The following is a 20,177-nucleotide window of genomic DNA, read 5'->3' on the forward strand; positions in this document are numbered from 1 at the left end:
AAATTGAATTTGATTCATGAAAAATCTCCTAATAAATTGACTTGTTATGTCTCTCAATTGGGATGTTGTTTCAGTTGGTTCTTTCAAAAAGTTCTAGTTATTATTGGAATTTTTATTATTCACGATCATCCCTAGTTAAAATGGTTAAAACATCGGTTTCATAATCGGCAAGGAATTACTAAAGATTTTCCTATCTAGTATTTTGTTGTCCAAAAGAATGATTATCAAAAGAATAATTTAGAGAATTAACACTGACGATGCTAAGGTCGAGCTCTCTCGCCTCGACGAAGATCCTAGTTGCCAGATCGACGAATCCAGATCTCCTGCACCGTCCCCTTCTCTTCCTCCAACCCTTTGTGGCCGAAAGAGAGGACTGGTTTGAAGACGTTGATCCTTAGTTGTCTGGCAACCACAGGCACGTAGTTCGAGTGAGCCTTGCAGCTCTCGCTACTGACACCCTACATCTAGGTGCGATCGCTTTCTCTCGTAATCTTTTTTCTTACACCCGATTTGTTGATTGAGTCGAGTAAGGGATGAGAATAAAATAGATGGAATCACCGTAGTGGTTAAAGAATTATCAGAAATTTAGGACACAATAGAGAGTGCTTAGTTAGTGAATGTCTTATTTGGTAAACGGAATATCAAATAATGATTCTTAAAGCTATTCTACAATAGTTGAGTTCGGGTGATTATGTCTTCATCTATCCATAGTCCAAGTGGCTACTGATGACCCAAACATAATCATCACTCATCGGATGAGATAGGAGGTACCATAGAATAGGTCTATCCTAAACTCAAGTAATAACCAATGTGGAAGAGTGTGTTAGATCCGTTAAAAGTCTTGCATGAAAGGGATTAGTAGAAGGAGAAAGACTATCTGTCCATCCATATGTATAGGTGTTTATGGTTCAAACTCAGATCGAGGAGGATCAATTCCTCTAGGTAATCTAGTCTAAATTCTATTTATTATAATGCACCTCCATTTTCTTAATAGGTTTCTAGTAATGATATTGAATCTATCTAGTTTCATAATTTCTTCATTTGATAGGATGATTATGCTGTGTGCATATAGTAGTCTAGTAATCAAGTCACCATATAGAAGCATCATGCCCTTCTCAGATATATCAATCAAAAAAATGTATTAGATATCCAAAGCAATTATCATGTCTTGTCATAATCCATTACATGATGCTTATTTTCAGAGTATTTACTTCATCAATATGGTATTGCTTAAGAAGCAGAATACTAATCATGATATGCTGAAGTAATTTTGTGTTAAATGGTAACATATGCTCACAACTCTTTTGAATAATAGATAGGTTAGGGTTTTTAAAATTGGTGCCAATAACCTCAGAATATATAATCCCAACTAATTCGGTGTCTCATTGTCCTTTAAAATAACAACCTTGACTTATTTCAGTAATTCTTATAAGGTTACAAATTATGTCATTTGTAGTAGGTATATGATGCTCTAAAAGATAAGTGGATACTATATCATTTTCATCTACATTCAAATTGTTATAGAATAATCTAATTAGTCTTAAGTAGATAGGTTCACTAATTTGAAGAATATGAATGACATCTAAGTTAGCAAACTATTGAATTATTTTCAAATCACTCAAATCTTCTAGATCTACATACTTTCCTTTGTGGACAATCCTGGATTCGAAGTTTGAAAATCTAAGAGCATGTTCATAGGAATAAAAAACGGTGATGTCATAGGTTTCATCTATTCTCCTATTTCCTTTGTCCCTTGAGGATCTTCTAGGTGTTATGAATACTACAATATGTATTTCAAGAAATAAGCACAATAACAGTTTAAAAATTGAGAATGGGAGAAGGATTTAGAGGTTACCCTTGTAGTCTTAGCCTTTTACCAAGTCAATCCTCTTTCTTGATCATCAAGAGAATTAATTAATTTTTAAATTTGATCCTTAGCCTTGTAGAGGGAGGAGGGACGAGTGTCTTTGGGCTTTAAAGGGATAGAAGAAGAGAAGGGGGAGGTTTAAAGAGTGATTTAGAGATTACGAGGAAGAAGAGGATGAAAGAGGGAGAAAAAGGGTAATGGGGAAGGTTGGTTTATAGAGAGAAAGAAGGGAGGAGAAGTTGGCTAGGAAGAGGAGAGGGATTTAGGAGTGAGTTAGGGTGATTCTACCACCGGCCCTACATTAAAAAGGGTTAGGTCGGTTTCTAGTGGTAGTACTGTAAGCGTAGGCGATGCTACCATCGGATCCCTATTTTGAGACCTCTTTTTTTTTAAGCTTATCAAGATTTATTTATTCAGGTTTAACACGCATAATTACTTTCTAATAAAATCAAATTATTTCTTACTCGGTGGTTTAGTAAAGATATCCGCCAGTTGATGTTTTATATCAATAAACTCCGAGGATATGTCATGATTGCTTATAGGATCTCTAATAAAATGATGTTTAATATTTATATGCTTAGTTCATGAATGTTGAATATGATTATTTGACAAAAAAATTGTACTAGTGTTGTCACACTTTATAGGGATATTTTTTTAGGTAAAATTCATAATCTTCTAAAGTATTTTTCATTTAAATTACCTATGCACAACATGCTCCAACCGCAACATATTTAGCTTCAGCTATAGAAAATACGATAGAGTTTTACTTCTTAGAAGACCAAGAAACAAGTGCATAACTTAATAACTACTAACAAGTTCCAAAGGTTTTTTTTTAATATATTCTACATCTTACAAAGTCGGCACTAGTACACAATCAAATCAAAATTTTTAGATTTAGGATGCCATAATCCCATACTAGGAGTTCCTTTTAGGTATCTAAAAATTCTTTTAATTATTTTATAATAAGATTATTTAGGATTGGTCTAGAATCTTATACAAAGCCCAACATTAAATATTATATCAGGTCTAGTTATAGTAAGGTATAATAAATTACTTATCGTACCTCTATAAGCCTTTTGATCAAAGTATTCTCTTTTATTGTTCATATCTAATTTTGTAGAAATACTTATTAATGTATTAATAACCTTAGCAGTATCCATGTAAAACTATTTTAATATATCAAAAGTATACTTAGTTCGACTAATAAAAATTTCATCATTTAGTTACTTAATTTGTAATCCTAAAAAAAATATTAATCCACCTATTAAACTCATTTCAAATTCTTAACTCATACTCTTAGCAAACTATTCATATAAAAATTTATTTTAGAACCAAAAATAATATCATCAACATAAATTTGAATAATAAAAAAATTATTTTTGAAATATTTAATAAACAATGTGATGTTGACCTTGCTTTTTGAAAAATATTTTGAATAAGTTAGGAACTCTCTTATATGAAACCCTAAGAGCTTGCTTCAACCCATAAAAAACCTTAGATAATTTATAAACATAGTTTAAAAAAATATTATTTTTAAATTCTGGTGGTTGCTCAATGAAAATTTTTTCAAAATAAAGTCATTAAGAAAAACACTTTTGACATCTATTTGAAATACCTTAAAAATTTTAAAATATGCATAGGGAAGGAGTATCCTAATAACTTCAAGTCTAGCTATAAGAGCAAAGGTTTCTTCACAATTTATACATTTTTCTTGGTTAAAACCTTTGACCACTAATATAGCATTGTTTCGAACCACGACATCTTATTCATCTTGCTTATTTCTAAAGACCCATTTAGTGCCAATCATTAGATGGCCACTAGGACTAGGAACAAGCATCCAAATTTTATTTCTTTCAAATTGATTTAACTCTTCATATGGTTAGGATTAAGAGCGGGGTCGGCACTAAGAGGGGGGCGGGGGGGTGCGGGGGTGTGAATTAGTGCAGCGGTAAAATCACGTTTTCAAATGTTCTCGTTTCAATTAAAATCGATTATGATGAAAACCGATTTCGGAAACTGATGAGGGTAATAATGGCGATAAGCCTCGGGTTGACGTCAATTGCCCCAGATGACGCCTCGGTTGACCTGACACCACCTGGTCAAATGGACCATAACGCCGACTGAGGCACATTAAATATCCTGCTCAGGCTCGGTCCTTCACGCCATGCCAACACCAGTGTCAGACGCTACCAAGAGTACGAACCTGCCCCTTGCAAGCGAGCACATTAGGAAATAGTAAGCTTCCCTGTAAATACCCTCGCATTCTAAACAGGGGGGTGGGGGAGAGGACACCAACATAGATAACAAACCCCCTACGACTATTCACTAACTTGATCGTCGGAGGGGTCGGGCCGAGCTCCCCCAACCCGACCTGTGTGCAGGTGCGAAGACGGAGGCCTCCCGTTAGACGCCCAGGCGATGAGCCCCCTCTCGGAGGAAACGGTGACCCCTTCACGATCGAACCACCTTTGCGCGGCCACCTCAACGGTCTCAAGGGTCGTCCCGAGAAGATCCCCCATCATCCAGACCCGAACCAAGCCGCGTCGGCCCCGAGGCCACGGCTTAAAGTTGTTTACACCAACATTTTTGGCGTTAGAAGGAGGGCCGAAATGTCGAAGGATCACCCGATTGGCTCGGCCGTAGACTGCCCGAGTCCACCTCAGCGCGGCCTGCCCGCCTGAGCCGTGTCCCTCGGCCACAGTCTACCCGAGACTGCCTCTACGCGGCCAGCCCACCTGCGCCGTGCTCCTCGGCCGCATGTTGCCCGAGAACATCTTTGTGCGGCCAGCCCGCCTGCGCCGTGCTCCTCGGCCGTAGTCTGCCTGAGACCGCCTCTGCACGGCCAGCCCGCCTGCGCCGTGCTCCTCGGCTGCAACCCGCTTGCATCGTGCTCCTCGGTCGAATGTTGCCCGAGACCACGCCTACGCGGCCTGCCCGTCTGAGCCATACCCCTTGGCCGCATGTTGCCCGAGACCACACCTGTGCGGTCAACTCGCCTCCGTCGTGATCCTCAGCTCCATGCTCCCCGAGACCACACCTGCGTTGTGCTCCTCGACTGCATGTTGCCCGAGACCACACCTACGCGGCCTGCCCGCCTGCGTCGTGCTCCTCGACCGCGTGTTGCCTGAGACCACACCTGCGCGGCCTGCCCGCCTGCGTCATGCTCCTCGACCGCGTGTTGCCCGAGACCACACCTGCGCGGCCTGCCTGCCTGCGCCGTGTTCCTCGGCCGCAGCCCGCTTATGTCGTGCTCCTCGGCTGCATGTTGCCCGAGACCATGCTTGCGCGGCCTGCCTGCTTGAGCCATACCCCTCGGTCGCAGCCCGCTTGCGTCGTGCTCCTCGGCCGCATGTTGCCCGAGACCACACCTGCGCGGCCTGCCCGCCTGTGTCATGCTCCTCAGACACGTATTGCCCGAGACCACACCTGCGCGGCCAGCCCGCCTGCGTCGTGCTCCTCGGCTCCATGCTTCCCGAGACCACACCTGCGCAGCCTGCCCGCCTACGTCATGCTCCTCGGCTCCATGCTTCCCGAGACCACACCTGCGCGGCCAACCCGCTTGCATCGTGCTCCTCGGCTCCATGCTACCGAGACCACACCTGCGCGGCCAGCCCGCCTGCGTCGTGCTCCTCGGCTCCATGCTCCGCGAGACCGCACCTGCGTGGCCTGCCCGCCTGCGTCGTGCTCCTCGGCTCCATGCTGCCTGCGCGGCCTACCCACCTGCGTCGTGTTCCTTGGCTCCATGCTGCCCGAGACCACACCTGCGCGGCCTGCCCAACTGCGTCGTGCTCCTCGACTCCATGCTTCCCGAGACCACACCTGCGCGGGCAGCCCACCTGCGTCGTGCTCCTCGAGACCACACCTGCGCGGCCAGCCCGCCTTCGTCGTGCTCCTCGGCTCCATGCTCCCCGAGACCACAGCCTCTGTTCGGCCTGCTCTACTAAGTGTGCTCCTCGGCCGCATACTACCCAGGGTCACTACTGCATATCCAACCCTTCTTAGTTGCTAAACTCCACGATTCCCACACCCCTGGCAACGGACCAGCAAGACGCCCGGTTGGGACAGTTTCTCAAAGCTGAAGCCAAGCATCGGACCCCCCTTTACAGCAACCGATGCATAGCTTCCTTCGGGGGGGGAGGGGAATATGATGAGGGTAATAATGGTGATAAGACTCGGGTTGACGTCAGCTGCCCCAGATGACGCCTCGGTTGACCTGACACCACCTGGTCAAACGGATTGGAATGTCGATCGAGGCACATTAAATATCCTGCTCAGGCTCGGTCCTTCACGCCACGCCAACACCAGTATCAGACGCTACCAGGAGTACGAGCCTACCCCCTACAAGCGGGCACATCAGGAAACAATAAGCTTCCCTATAAATACTCTCGCATTCTAAACAGGAGGGTGGGGGGGAGGACACCAACATAGATAACAAACCCCTTGCGACTATTCACTAACTTGATCGTCGGAGGGGTCAGGCCGAGCTCCCCCGACCCGACCTGTGTGCAGGTGCAAAGACGAAGGCCTCCCGCTAGACGCCCAAGCGAGGAGCCCCCTCTCGGAGGAAACGATGACCCCTTCACGATCGGACCACCTTTGCGCGGCCGCCTCAACGGTCTCAAGGGTCGTCCCGGGAAGATCCCCCATCATCCGGACCCGAACCAAGCCGCGTCGGCCCCGAGGCCACGGCTTAAAGTTGTTTACACCAACAGAAACTTAACTTTGAAAGCGTATGTTTATGACGTGAATACAGTGGGCAAGTAAAGATTCAGTTTGCAGTATATAAATGGCAGGAAGTAAATGCAAACCAGAGAACACGTCAATTTATAGTGGTTCGGTCGTCATGACCTACATCCACTCCGCTGATTCCTCTTCCGTCGAGGCCACCGACATCCATTATCGATCTTCCTTTAATAGGCGAAGATCAACCTCATTCTTACACCCCTCTTCTCCTTTTCATGGGTTTAGGAGACAACCCTTACAAGCACTCACTCCTCTCTTACAGAATTCTAAACTTAGAGTCGATAAGGGAATTTCTAAAGAGATTGCAACAGTGTTTCTTCATTTTTAAACTCTCTGTGCTTATGTTCTTTAACTAGGGATGAGAGGGGTATTTATAGGCTTCAAGTTGATTCAAACTTGGAGCCTAAAAACATCTCATCCCGGGTTTCTCGGGCACGATCGATACCACCACCTGCGTTGGGCGGTACCACTGCCAGTGTCAGTCTAACACTAACACTGCACTAGGCAGTACCACTGCCTAGTCTGGTAGTACCACCGCTTGGGGGGCTGTGCTGGGTGGTACCACTACCTGGCACCCTACCAGGGGTGGTACAACCGCCTAGACTAGTGGTACCACCGCCTGACACAATATCAGAGATTATGCCACGATGGTGCCACCTCATGGGTCACTGTTTGGGCCTCTCATTGAGCTCAACACAGTCCTTATATGGGCCTAGCTGGCCCCTAATTGGGTTGACCCAAATCCAAACTCAATTATGTTCTAACTATGATTCCTAAGACATTTACTAAGCTAAAGAAGTCCCTATGTCTTGGTTTCTTCCGGCGATCTTCTAGCAAACTTCCGACGATCTCTTGGTAATGTTCCGGCGGACTCCCGGCAAGCTCCTAGACTTCACGACGATCTTTGTGGTGAGTTCCTATGAGCTTCTCTGGCAAGCTCCGAGACTTCTCGGCTAGTTCCGCTAGAACTTTTGATGAACGTCCAGACTTCCGACGAACTCTCGAACTCCAAACGAAATCGCATCCTTGACTCCCGGACTTCATTTTGCTTCATGCCTTGCTATCATAGTAATCCTGCACATGTAAAAACATACTTCGATCTAGAAAATTAATACTAAGCATTAATCATGTTGTCCGGTATGTCATTGGTCCCTCGATGCTTCGTCTAATTTTTCGACGCATCGTCCTCTCTTGCGGCCTATTGCTCAATCGACCAGTTGACTCCATAACTTCGATATCCTTGGCGTAATATCCGCTCTTCTTGGCCCGATGCCCGAATCTATGGCTCGAAGTCTTCTATCGATACGTCGACCGATCCTTCGGCCCGACGTCCAATCTTCTAACATGTTGTCCTCCGGCCCAACATGATTCTTCCTGCTTTAATTGTCTCATCTTGATCGAAGCATCCTACGTCACTCAAAACACATATTAAAATATAAACACTTATCAATTGGTTTCATCGTCAAAATACAAGATCTAACAATCTCCTCTTTTTTTATGATGATAACCAATTGATGACGGAGTTAACCTTAACTCCCAGAGTTTAAACAAACTCTCCTATCAATATGTCATATTGATATAACCTTGAATTCAAGCTGAATTCAAGTCATTGCAAATTTCATCATGAATATTTGTAACATTTCATCATGCATAACATGATAATACTTTTCCCCTTTGCCATCAACAAAAAGGAGAAGTGTGACTTTCAAATGTTTTTGGAAATATAAGTTCAAATCATTGCATGAAAAACATAATATCAAGTTTTATCATCATGCAATTTGTAAGCTCAGAAAATTTAGTAAGTGTTACATCATATTTAGAACATTCAAGCTATCAAGTTATAGATATGCAAGGTAGTAAGATAGCAAATTCTACAACATACAAGCTAACACAAAAAATTTTATCATGCAAGATAGCTTTCTTGTTGAAGTGTGCAAGCTAGCCATTCTTGCTTCCTTTAGCAGTGTGCAAGTTACAAGTTTTGCTTCTTGAGATTGGCAAGATAGCACTTTTGCTAGAGATTACAAGATATCATTTCTTGCTTTTGAGATAAGCAAACTAATAAGTTTTGCCTTTTTTGCAATAGGTACGTTTATAATTTTTGCTTCTCTTTAGATGTGCAAGCAAACAAGCAAGTTTTTGTATCTTCTTGACTTGTGTAAGCTAGCTAGCAAGCTAGCTATCTCCCCTTTTATCATTGTCAAAAAGAAGGGAAGACCCTTTACATCAATTTTCAATTCATGATAAAGGTAAAGTATCAATCTTATGTGTGCATCATTATATTTTCAAATTAAAACACGCACAATTTCAAAACTTTATATTTGTATCCTTACTTCAAATAAATCAATCATTATGGGATTGTCATATATGATTTTCAAGCATTCATGATACATTATTTTGGTAACAAATCATAGCATTTCAAATCATGATATTATCTAAATGTCAAATTACATTACATCCTATCATGCATGATTATAACTTCTCATTTGTATTTCATGCATAATTTTATTTCATCACATTCATTTCATCTCATCAAGAAAAATTAATTGGGTGATTAATACAAAGAGTTATACAAAAATAAATCATATCATGAGAGATAAGATCATGTAAATACCAAAAGACATTATTCATTTTGATAAATAATTTCTTTAATAAAATGCAAAAAGTCATGGTGAACGATCTTGATTTACATAAAGTTTCAAAACATAATGATCAAGATCATGATTAGTTTTATAGATCTCTTTTTTAGTAAATGATAAAAGGAAACTTAGGAGATATAAGATTTTGATTCGTAAATCTCAAGAATGTGTAGAAGAATTAGATAAAAGTCATTTATTAAAATCAAAATTATTTTTCAAGAGATTCAAAATGACATAGATTTATCATAAAAATCATCAATGTATAATTTTAAAATCTCATGAATAGAATAAAATCATCAATCATAGTATCAAAACATCATTATGCATAATTAAATCATCAAGCATGATTTCATTAGACATGAAGTATTTTTAATTAAAGAAATATGAAAATCATCAAGATACACATTATTACTTCTTAAACACATATAGCATGGTTTCATAAGGCATTTTTAATCAAAATCATTTCATTTGTTTATCACAAAACATGTAATTTTCATGATTATTTTTAAAATTACTAGATAAGCATGATTCCTATTTTTTTGCATTTTCATTTATTAAACATGTAATTTAAAAACTCGATAAACCTTAGAGATAGAAGAAAATCTGAGAAAAATATCTTTATCGAATTTTGTATCAAATTTTCTTAAGGCATCATTTTCATTTAAAATAAAACATTTACATTCAAAAACTCTAAAATATAAAATGTTATGTTTTTTTATTATTCCATAATTCATATGAAGTTTTAGATAGCTGAGGTCTTATACGAACTCTGTTCATGACATAGCATGTTGTGTTTACGGCTTCGGCTCAAAAGTATTTATATATATAGGCTATGTTTATTAAGCATGATTATTGCCATCTCTTGTAAGTTCGTATTCTCTCTTAACAACTCTAATTTCTTGTAGATTTCTTGGAGTGGAGAAATTATGGTCATACCCATTCATATCACAAAATTTTTTAAAATCATGATTTTAAATTCACCACCATGATCATTATGAATAAAAAAATCATAAAGCCTTTTTTATTTTAAACTTATTTATAAAATTTGATAAAATATTTAAAACAATTATTTTTATATGCTAAGAAGTATGTTCAAGATACATATCTACTATAATCATCAACAATCACAAAAGTGTATTTACTACCTCCTATGCTTGTGACATTAATAAGTCCAAATAAATCCATGTGAATTAGTTGTAAGGGTCCAAAGGTACTTAGTTTTTAGATTTGGAGCTACTCTTTCTTTGTTTTCCTAATTGGCACACATCATAAATTTTATTTTTAATAAATTTAATTTTTGACATTCCTCTTATAAGTTCTTGAGTTTCAATTTGTGAGATCAATTTCACACTAACATGCCCTAGTCTTTCATGTCAAAGCCATGCATCATCATTCAAAATAAAAAATTAAATTTCTGTTGGAAAATTTGGGATGACATCATATGTGCAGTAGAAGAACAAAAAATAAAATTCCCATAATTTCTCGCATAAAAGAAGGTTTTATCGTCGTGCGAAGATTGGTGCGCAAAAACCCATGAAACAAAAAAACCCATACATGTTAAGGGATGTGTGTTACCTAGGGAGATCGTATATCCCTAAAATCCTACATACCTATGGGAGAGGATGAAGGAAGTCAACTGTCCTCCTCTCTAGTGGTGATTCATATGACAGGGGTTGCGAAAATGTTCCTTAAATCACTGCACAGATCTCCTCTTCCCACACACCACACAATCAAGAAGGGGCTAGTCCTTCTTGCTATCCACATGCCCTAAATAGGTGCTGCTGGTTGAGGAGGAGAAGAGGAGAGGAGTATAGGAGGTGGCAACCAAAAGGGGTCTAGCCTATGATCTTTTGGTTCCCTCCTATTTATATAGGTCTCCTATCAACTTAACCATAATGAATCTTACCCTATTGGGTATTGGATCTCCATCCAACTACCCAAGCCTCTTAGATTAATAGATCTTTACATAATAATCTCTCATTGGCTCTTATTAAATCTCATCCATAAGATCCAATAATTCAATGGCTTATTGGATATCCAATAATTCAATGGCTTATTGGATATCCAATATGATAGAGCCTCCAACGAATATCTCATATCTGAATCTCTACTCGTCGCAAAACCTATCATATATGTGTGACCCTCTAGGCCAAATATTGAGTTGACTGTGTATTATACATATCAGAACTCTTTCTGGCTTAATGAATTATTATCTCTATATAATTCACTCGACTCATCGACTACAGACGTATTAAGCCACTACGTCGTAATCCCTAGACGATATAGGAGAATATAATCCATTGGACATGTCTATCCTTAATTATCGTGTATCTATAGCCCTCATCTATCTAATATCTCAAAGATTGTATTTCGAGCATAATATTATTAGGCTGATACGATTTCTGCTCGAGTCTTGCTCTAATTAAATTCTCTCACAGAACTCTTTCTCTATCAATTCGAATGACCTTGGCTAGGGATTTGCCTAAGCAAGAACATAAGAGATATTCCTTTCATGACACTAAGAATGAATGATCCTATATCGATACTCAATAGCCCTCGTAAGGTTCGCTGTCACTCTCGATGATCGATTGTGTTATATCTGAAACTTCGAAGCCTATAAGTCTAGTATCAAAGAGTAGAGTACTCATACAGGACATCCTTGGTGTTTCAAGTCTAATACACCATTAGGATTACGGAGTCCCTATCTGACAATGAGGTATCATCAATCATTCATCATTCCGTGAGTAGATCGATCAGTGAACTCATTTTCCAATGAGCACCTGAATTGTATCTCCAGTGTCCCAACATGAGGAACTATAAGACCAATCGCCTCCATCGTATGGATAGGTATACAAGATACTAGTTTATCCGATTATCTCGATGTCTCTCTCGAGTATCCTACGACCGGGATTATTTAGGATCTCTGTTTAAAGACGAATCGGTATCATTATCATGATCTCATCACGATCTGATTTTCATTACACAGATATATGAACATCACAATATATACAATAAATAATATAAAGTAAAAAAAAAATACTAAATAAATAATAAGTAAAAAATAGTACATATCATGTTGTATATGTCATCGCTCACGTGATTGGCTTGCAAAGTACCTATGACTAGCAATCTCCCACTTGACTTAAAGTCAATCACCTACGTATCTGATTTGCATTGCAAAAATAATTATTAATAGAAATATTAAATATGCTCTGTTGCAGTTATAGATGGCAAAGACAAAAATCCCTCAATCATCTATCAACATCTATCTAGTTAAAGTCTAATAAAAGAAATATTAAATATGCTCTGTTGCAGCTGTAGATGGCAAAGACAGAAATCCCTCAAAGTTATCATTATCATGATCATCTATCAACATCTACCTAGTTAAAGTCTAATAAAAGAAATATTTAACATGCTCTGTCGCAGCTGTAGATGGCAAAGACAGAAATCCATCCTTAACTCGAAACATTACTTTTTAACTGCAAGTGTGCCAGATAAGCAATAAGATTCATGTCAAACCCCCTCATCAAAGACTTTATAGATTTACAAGATAAGCAATAAGCAACTTAATATGTAAAGCCATCTCATGAGTATCTAACCTCCTCTTCATAGTGACCAGACAGGAGATTGATCTTGTTAACTGGCAGTCTTTTTCCACATGCACCTTTTATTGGAATCAATTTCAACAGAAAATATAAGCACCTCTGTCTGTATCAGCTGGCCTGAAGCCAGATGGAAGCATGGTTCTAGGAATCACAAAACAACATGGAAACAATGCACTAGAAATGGAGTTCTCTTTCTCCAATGACCAGCTCATTATGTTAAGAATAACATGCCTGAAAGCAGCATGCTGAGCTTGGAAAGATGATTGCTACATACGACAAAAGGAACAACAGCGATTTCAGTTGCAGCGAGCAACTTCCTCAATCACTTAACAATGCAGATCTTTATGACAGAAGCAACACCGATTCGGTGGAGTGCAACAACAGAATCACCTGGTTTGCAAAGCTGTCTCTCCACTGCTGACTTGAGTGCGGCATGAAGGATCACCTCTGTTGACTCAGAATCCGTAGCCTTAGCAGAACCTTCTGCAAGTAATGGAATAAGTCCTCTATAAATGAGACTTTGCCTTGCGGGTGATTCATCACTGACAGACCAGTCGAATGAATCTGTGGTCAGCACAGGAACCACAACTGAAAGGATTGGAACTCTTGGTCGATATTTAGCAACCAATTTGGCTGTGGTTCCACCACGAGTCAAGACTACAATCAACTGGGCCTTGGCTTTGTTCGCCGTCTGGACAGCCGAAGATGCAAGACTCTCCAGTGGGCTCATGGGCAGAGGAGTAGACCTTATCATCTCCTTAAAAATGGCCTCATAATCTAAGGAGGACTCAGCCTCGACACATATCCTGGCCATAATCTTCACTGCCAGCTCAGGATAAGCACCAGCTGCACTTTCACCACTGAGCATGACACAATCCGTGCCATCTAGAACAGCATTTGCAACATCCGTAGCTTCAGCACGTGTTGGACGGGGGGACTTGATCATTGATTCAAGCATTTGGGTGGCGGTGACAACAGGCTTTCCGAGAAGGTTGCATTTGTATATCATCATCTTTTGAGCAAGAAATATCTTCTCAACAGGTATCTCCATCCCAAGATCACCTCGAGCAACCATGAAAGAATCTGTCTCCTTCAAGATCTCATCGAAATTGATTACACCTTCCTGGTTCTCAACCTATACATACAAATAACAAGAAGATGAGATTTCGATGGTTCGACAACTCAGCAATTTTTTTGCAATGAAAATTCTAAAGTATAAAAAGAACATCAAACTCAAAATATCTACAAATCATCAGTTTAAGGACCTATGAGAAAAATGCTCAAGGAGCTCTATGCCGAAAGAAACTAAGGTGAACATGTATACACACAAAAAAGAAGGAAAAAGAAAAACATATGGCATACTAATTTGTATGGGTTACTTCAGCCAATGCAAACACTGTAACAACAGGCCTTCAGAAGCAAACCAGCCATATAGGATTGGCTCCATGGATCTTATCCCATCTTTATCTACGTGAAAGCATGATGCATATCTTATACCAACAATAAAAAGTGAGCAAGATCCACCCTTTGGAGATTCTGTAATGATAATCCAATATTCAAATGATCAATGCTTTACAAAGTGTTGGAATTATGAAAAAAGATTAATGAAATTATGAAACTCATTTGTTAAAAAATTTAATGGATAGGAAAGAGTCTTTTGACTTATAAATTAGTATGCAGACAATCTGAAAGGTGCAGATCATCTTGAACATTTTGGATAGCCAATTTATAATTCCCTCATATTAATCTTGAGTTATTGAATTCACTATGAAATCAATGTCTACTCGGTGATCCATAAAACAATAAGCAGGCAAGAAGCAGACACCCCAGTGGCCTCAAGAAGTCAAAATAACAGCCGATGGGGGCATGATCATTCTGAGTAGAACTAGGTTGTCCTTGAGGCCTTTTTTCTTACTGGGAAATGCATTTGTGCTTCTGAAATATTAATGTTGTTGCAGACAAAAAAAAAACACACCTTCGACATCAGCTTTATGTGTCTTGCATATGGCCCAAGAAACTGACGAACAGTAACAAGATCCGACCCCTTGCGCACAAATGATACAGCAATCATATCAATATTGTTTGGAACACCCCACCCCATGATGTCTTCCTTATCTTTCTCAGTCAGTGTGGGGAGATCAACCACAACACCTGGAAGATTAACATTTTTCCTCTCACCTAATGTTGCTGTGTTCTGGCAACGGCATCTCACAGTCCCAGCATCTGGGTCGCATGACAGGACAGTCAAGGTTATGGTACCATCAGCACACAAAATAGTATTTCCAGGTTTTACATCTACAGGAAGCTTCTTGTAACTCATAGAAATCATGTTCTCATCGCCCTTGATGCTGTAATCAGTGGTGACTGTAACTTCTTGACCTTCCTTAAGTTTGATTGGTTTTCCATCCTTCAGGAAGCCAGTGCGAATCTCGGGACCCTGTGATGACACAGTAAGAGGCAGGAAAAAAATGAATTTACATGCAGAAAAAAAAAAGAAAAACATAATAATTAAATGAATTTGCATAACATAAATTAAATGAATTTGCATGACAACGTAGATACTTCAGGGGCCTGACAACATAAATGAATTTGCATGCAGGAAAAAAAAAGAAAAACATAATAATTAAAATCTAATATAGACTTAAGAATTAGCATGATAGACACACAAATTACTTCTATATCTGAGGATTGTTTCTTCAGGAAATGATGCTGCATACATGGTTTAGGTTCTTGGTGTGGTGTCTACATAAATTTACATATATAAGTAATTACCCACATACATAGATGTTTCCACTTGTTTAAATATTTTGTGAAAGTGGCACCATGATCCAATCTCAGAAGACCAATTTGAACACATGATGGCACCTTGATTCACTCTCAAAACACCAATTTGAACATGATTCCTTCCAGGTGAGCGATTGGCTCTGTTTAGAAGTTGTAGGACCTGGCTTTGTTTCAAAGTTACACCTTGCAACATGCAGGGACGACCAATTTCCTTATGGAAGGATCTAGACAATCTTTAATATATATCTAAACTACAAAGTAAAGCATCATCTGAAAAATGAAATAATCAATCGCTGACTAAAATATAGCAACAAGGATGGCGAATGGACACTCCAGCTCTTGATGTTGTTGAAATAGCAGTGGTTGAGTTCTGAAGAGAAGGGGAAAATAATATATTGTTCTTAAAACTATCATATAAAAGCATCAGTGACACCACCAGATAAATTGACAAGCAAAACAGAAAAAACAAAATCCATATAAACAATTAATCAAATCAACTGGCAAAAAGTGTTTAAATTTCAAATAACCTATAAGCTTGTCAATTGTACCGACTTCTTCTTTCGATCTCCATAAATAATGGAGAAGAAATCCATGTTATAAATGTGGAACTAAAAACTTGCCCCTAAACTGTATGGCAACAAGATGAGACCAGTGGATGAAGCTATTAGAGAAATAAATATCAGTATTGATGGAAGGGTTTTGAACAATAATTTGTAAATCTTTTTCACAACCCATTTCTACTTATTAGAATTTTGCTGAATAAGGAATTCGACAAAAGATTCACATGGAAATCCTCTCACGAGTTTAAAAGGTCATTGCATGACCTTAAAGGCATTCAGAAGAAAAGAACTGACAAAGTGGAAAAGAAATTTTAAGAAATAAAACTTTGATAGAATTGGCATTCAAAAGTAATTGGTTTCTATTAGCATTCGAGTGAAAAGAAAAGAATGAAACTTCTCTGCAAACAGGTTTAGCCACTGTCACAGCTGTCCATAACAGCACAGTTAATTAGCATAAGTTTGTCTGTTGATGAAGAACTCAAACAGTTGAATACAAGCTTACTACTGTATCTGTTATTGCAGATTAGAGGAAAAATTATATAATTTAAGCAAGCAGAAAAAATTAAATGAATGCATTTGGTGTCACGGCTCGAACGACAAATCTGTAAATATACTAGCCAATTTCGGATCTTACCTGAGGAACGATATATTATATCTTTTTTCTCATTTTCGTTGTTTTTTTTTTTGGAGGCCCAACTGTTAACATTTATGAAATGTAAAAGTGAAATAAAAGTTTCAGCTTATCGAGCATAATCTTAAAACAAAAAAAAGAATAAAAAACAAAAAACAGCGGGAAAAAGGACTGAGACGGAATATGATTGGTGTCGAGCAGTAATTGGTTTAGCAACACGCATATGATGATCTACCAGAAGCTCTTATAATCAAACATTTTCTGCAAAATAGTCCAAAATTTGACTAATAATCAGCTGCAATAAAAATGAATCGGAAGCTAAAGATGGTCAGAGAAAACAAAGGACCTTGGTGTCGAGCATGACGGCGCACAATATCTGGGTGTTCTGCATGGCGATCCTAAGGTTGTCGATGGTCTCCTGGTGGTACTCATGGGTTCCATGCGAGAAGTTGAACCTGGCGACGTTCATGCCAGCTCTCAGCAGCTTCTCCAACATCGGCACCGACCTGGATGCCGGCCCCAGCGTGCATACAATCTTCGTCTTCGGCACCCGCCCATCGTTGGGCAGCTCCTTCAAGATCCCATCGATGTCGATGTTCGCCATGGATCCTAGCGACCAAAACAAACCATAATAACCACAAGGAAAGACCTACTTAATAGATCAAAATCATGACGAACCAACAGAAACCGATCGGAAGCAAAGATTCAAGACAGGCGAACAAAAATGAAAAATCACACTGAAAACACATCGATCTAGAGGAAGATGGAGTGTTTCAGACTCAGATGAGAAGGATCGGGATGCATTCTCAGAGATCAAACAGATCGGCGTTCAGATCTTGAGCTGATCGGCGCTCTTCAGAAAAATACCGAGCTCATCACATATCAAAAACGAGAGAAGACTGAGAGTTAGAAATCTGACCTAGTTTTTCGGAATTCTACTCCGGCCTCGCTTCTCCTCCCCCTCCTCTCGAGTTGAAGGAATTCAGGTCAGCGATGCGCACAGCGTCGGTGACTTGGGAAAGAAGACGCGGCATTAAATATCTCTCGCGAGAAACCGGGTTCACGGGACTGGAGGAGGAATCGCGATTCACCCCTCCCACCATCGAGCTACCACGGTTCGATGCGATGGAATATTCGCCCATGTCGGCCAGCGAGAGCCGTCCGATGAGACTCGTCCCGACATGATGCGGTGATTTGTGTCGTCGATCCCACGTGACTCAGAAACCGACGGACGGCCCACGGTGTGCTTGCGCAGCGGCGAGTCGTCCACCAATGGCAGCGTGCCACCTCATGGTGTTGGGACATCATTGGACCTCTATTATATACACCATGGTAATAAATAGCCAGCAGATTCGTGTCAGTTACCTATGTGGTTTAGATTGCGGAAAACTCTCCCCAAAAGAAACATCATTGGACCTCTATTTTTTATTACAGAGCTTTTTGTATCAACCCGTTACGTGTAATTTTTTAATATAAATATCCAAAGGTGACTATGAACGAAGAGTTATTTTTATATGCTATTAGGTATTAGTTCAATTCTTTGATCAATGGAAGACTCAATATGATTTTTTTTAATGTAAAAATATTGATGAGAAATGCGATCACGCCACATTAAAAAGACAATAAGTCCGTATTGGTTACTAGAGAACGTAGAAAGCGAGCCATCTTATTCTATTATTATACACACCTATAAGGATATTCTAAGCTTCTATTATTGAACATTTTGGTCAAAAGTACCAAAAATGTCCTTCCATCTTTCACCGGCAACCCACCACCATTGATCACTCATCACCCACGCCCCTACTCTCACCAAATATTGCGATCCTCCGTCGTTCTCTTTATCTTCCTGTTGGGAAATATTATTATAGTAAAATAATTTTTTTCCTCTTTATGTATTAAAATAGGTTCTTTATCAAAATATCAACTTGTTATCAAAAGCAAATATTAACTAGAGTAATATAAATAATAAAATAATGAATAAATTATAAAGTGAAACATCGAATTTTTTATGTGAAAAACCTAATGTAAAAAAAATCACAGAACCATAGTCCATTTTAAACTTTTACTATCATCAATAATGATAATAAGTTAATAATGATAATAAATTTCCAATAAATCTTCTTCAAAATAACCAAATGATCAAAATAACATCAAGAACAACTCAACATTAACATATCATCATCACCAATGGATTTTATGAAAAGAAAGATTTAGATCTCACCAAGTGAGTATAGCTGAAAAGTACTTTAAAGATGATAAAATATAGATCGGTACCATTAGGATTGTAAAGCTTATTGCAAAAATTTTTTATATAAAATTTAAGTCAAAACCGATAAAGTTTAGCCACTTGATCATCTAGCAAAATCCTCAAAACCTTAACTTTCTCTCTTTGTTCCTTTTCTCTGCGTCACCACTATTTACCGCATGTTTGCGCATGCTACTTCTTTTTCTATTTTTTTCTTTTTTTAAGAAGTCAGATTTCGATTCAATGCTCAAATCAGTTGGTCCAAGCTCATATATGGGCTGGACCAAATAATTCTTCCCCTCCAACTCATATAGTGGGATATACTAAGCCCGCTCTTCGCCTACATACTTTAAACTTCTCCTTAGGCAAAGGCTTTGTCAATATTTATGATATATTCTCATTATTATATACTTTTTCTAAGTACAATTCTTTTATCTCAAGTACATTACGAATCCAGTGATATCTTACATTAATATGCTTGGATCTAGAATGATATATTGAATTATTGGAGAGGTGAATGATACTTTGACTGTCATAGTAAACAGTATATCCTTCTTGTTTCAAGTCTTATTCCTGTAGAAACTTTTTCATCCATAAAGCTTTTTTGCAGGATTCAATAATTGCTATATATTATGCTTCTGTGATTGATAGAGCAATACAATTCTATAACTTAGACTGCCAAGAGATTGCTATATTAGGAAAGGATCGACACTAAAAGGGGGGGTGTGTGGTGGGTGAATTAGTGCAGCGATAAAATCACATCTTCAAAAACCTTCAATTAAAATCGATTTCATAAAGTTATTAACTAGAAATTGTACGAAAACATAGCGAAGGAGGAATTCAATTTGCAATAAAGATAAATAGCAAGAAGAAAATGTAAACCAGATTTTATAGTGGTTCGATCATCGTGACCTACATCCACTTCATCGATTCCTCTTCCGTCGAGGTCACCGGCATCCATTATCGATCTTCCTTTAATAGGCGAAGATCAACCTCCTTCTTACACCCCTCTTCTCCTTTTACCGGGTTTATGAAACAACCCTTACAAGCACTCACTCCTCTCTTACAAAATTCTAAACTTAGAGTAGAGGAGAGAATTTCTC

General features: G+C 39.1%; 1 protein-coding gene across 1 annotated transcript; it reads right to left on the reverse strand.

The window, feature by feature from the left end:
* Window positions 1-12,876: 12,876 nt before the first annotated feature.
* Window positions 12,877-17,888, reverse strand: LOC103973206 (pyruvate kinase, cytosolic isozyme). The gene is made up of 4 exons (XM_009387706.3): window positions 17,749-17,888; window positions 17,176-17,438; window positions 14,830-15,291; window positions 12,877-13,989 (listed from the first exon to the last, which is right to left on the reverse strand). Exons 2-4 carry the CDS (start codon window positions 17,431-17,433, stop codon window positions 13,177-13,179), a joined length of 1,533 nt encoding a protein of 510 aa, XP_009385981.1. The 5' UTR covers window positions 17,434-17,438; window positions 17,749-17,888; the 3' UTR covers window positions 12,877-13,176.
* Window positions 17,889-20,177: the final 2,289 nt, after the last annotated feature.

The sequence above is a fragment of the Musa acuminata genome, chromosome BXJ1-7 (genome assembly GCF_036884655.1).
Source record: "Musa acuminata AAA Group cultivar baxijiao chromosome BXJ1-7, Cavendish_Baxijiao_AAA, whole genome shotgun sequence".
Taxonomy (NCBI): Eukaryota; Viridiplantae; Streptophyta; class Magnoliopsida; order Zingiberales; family Musaceae; genus Musa; species Musa acuminata.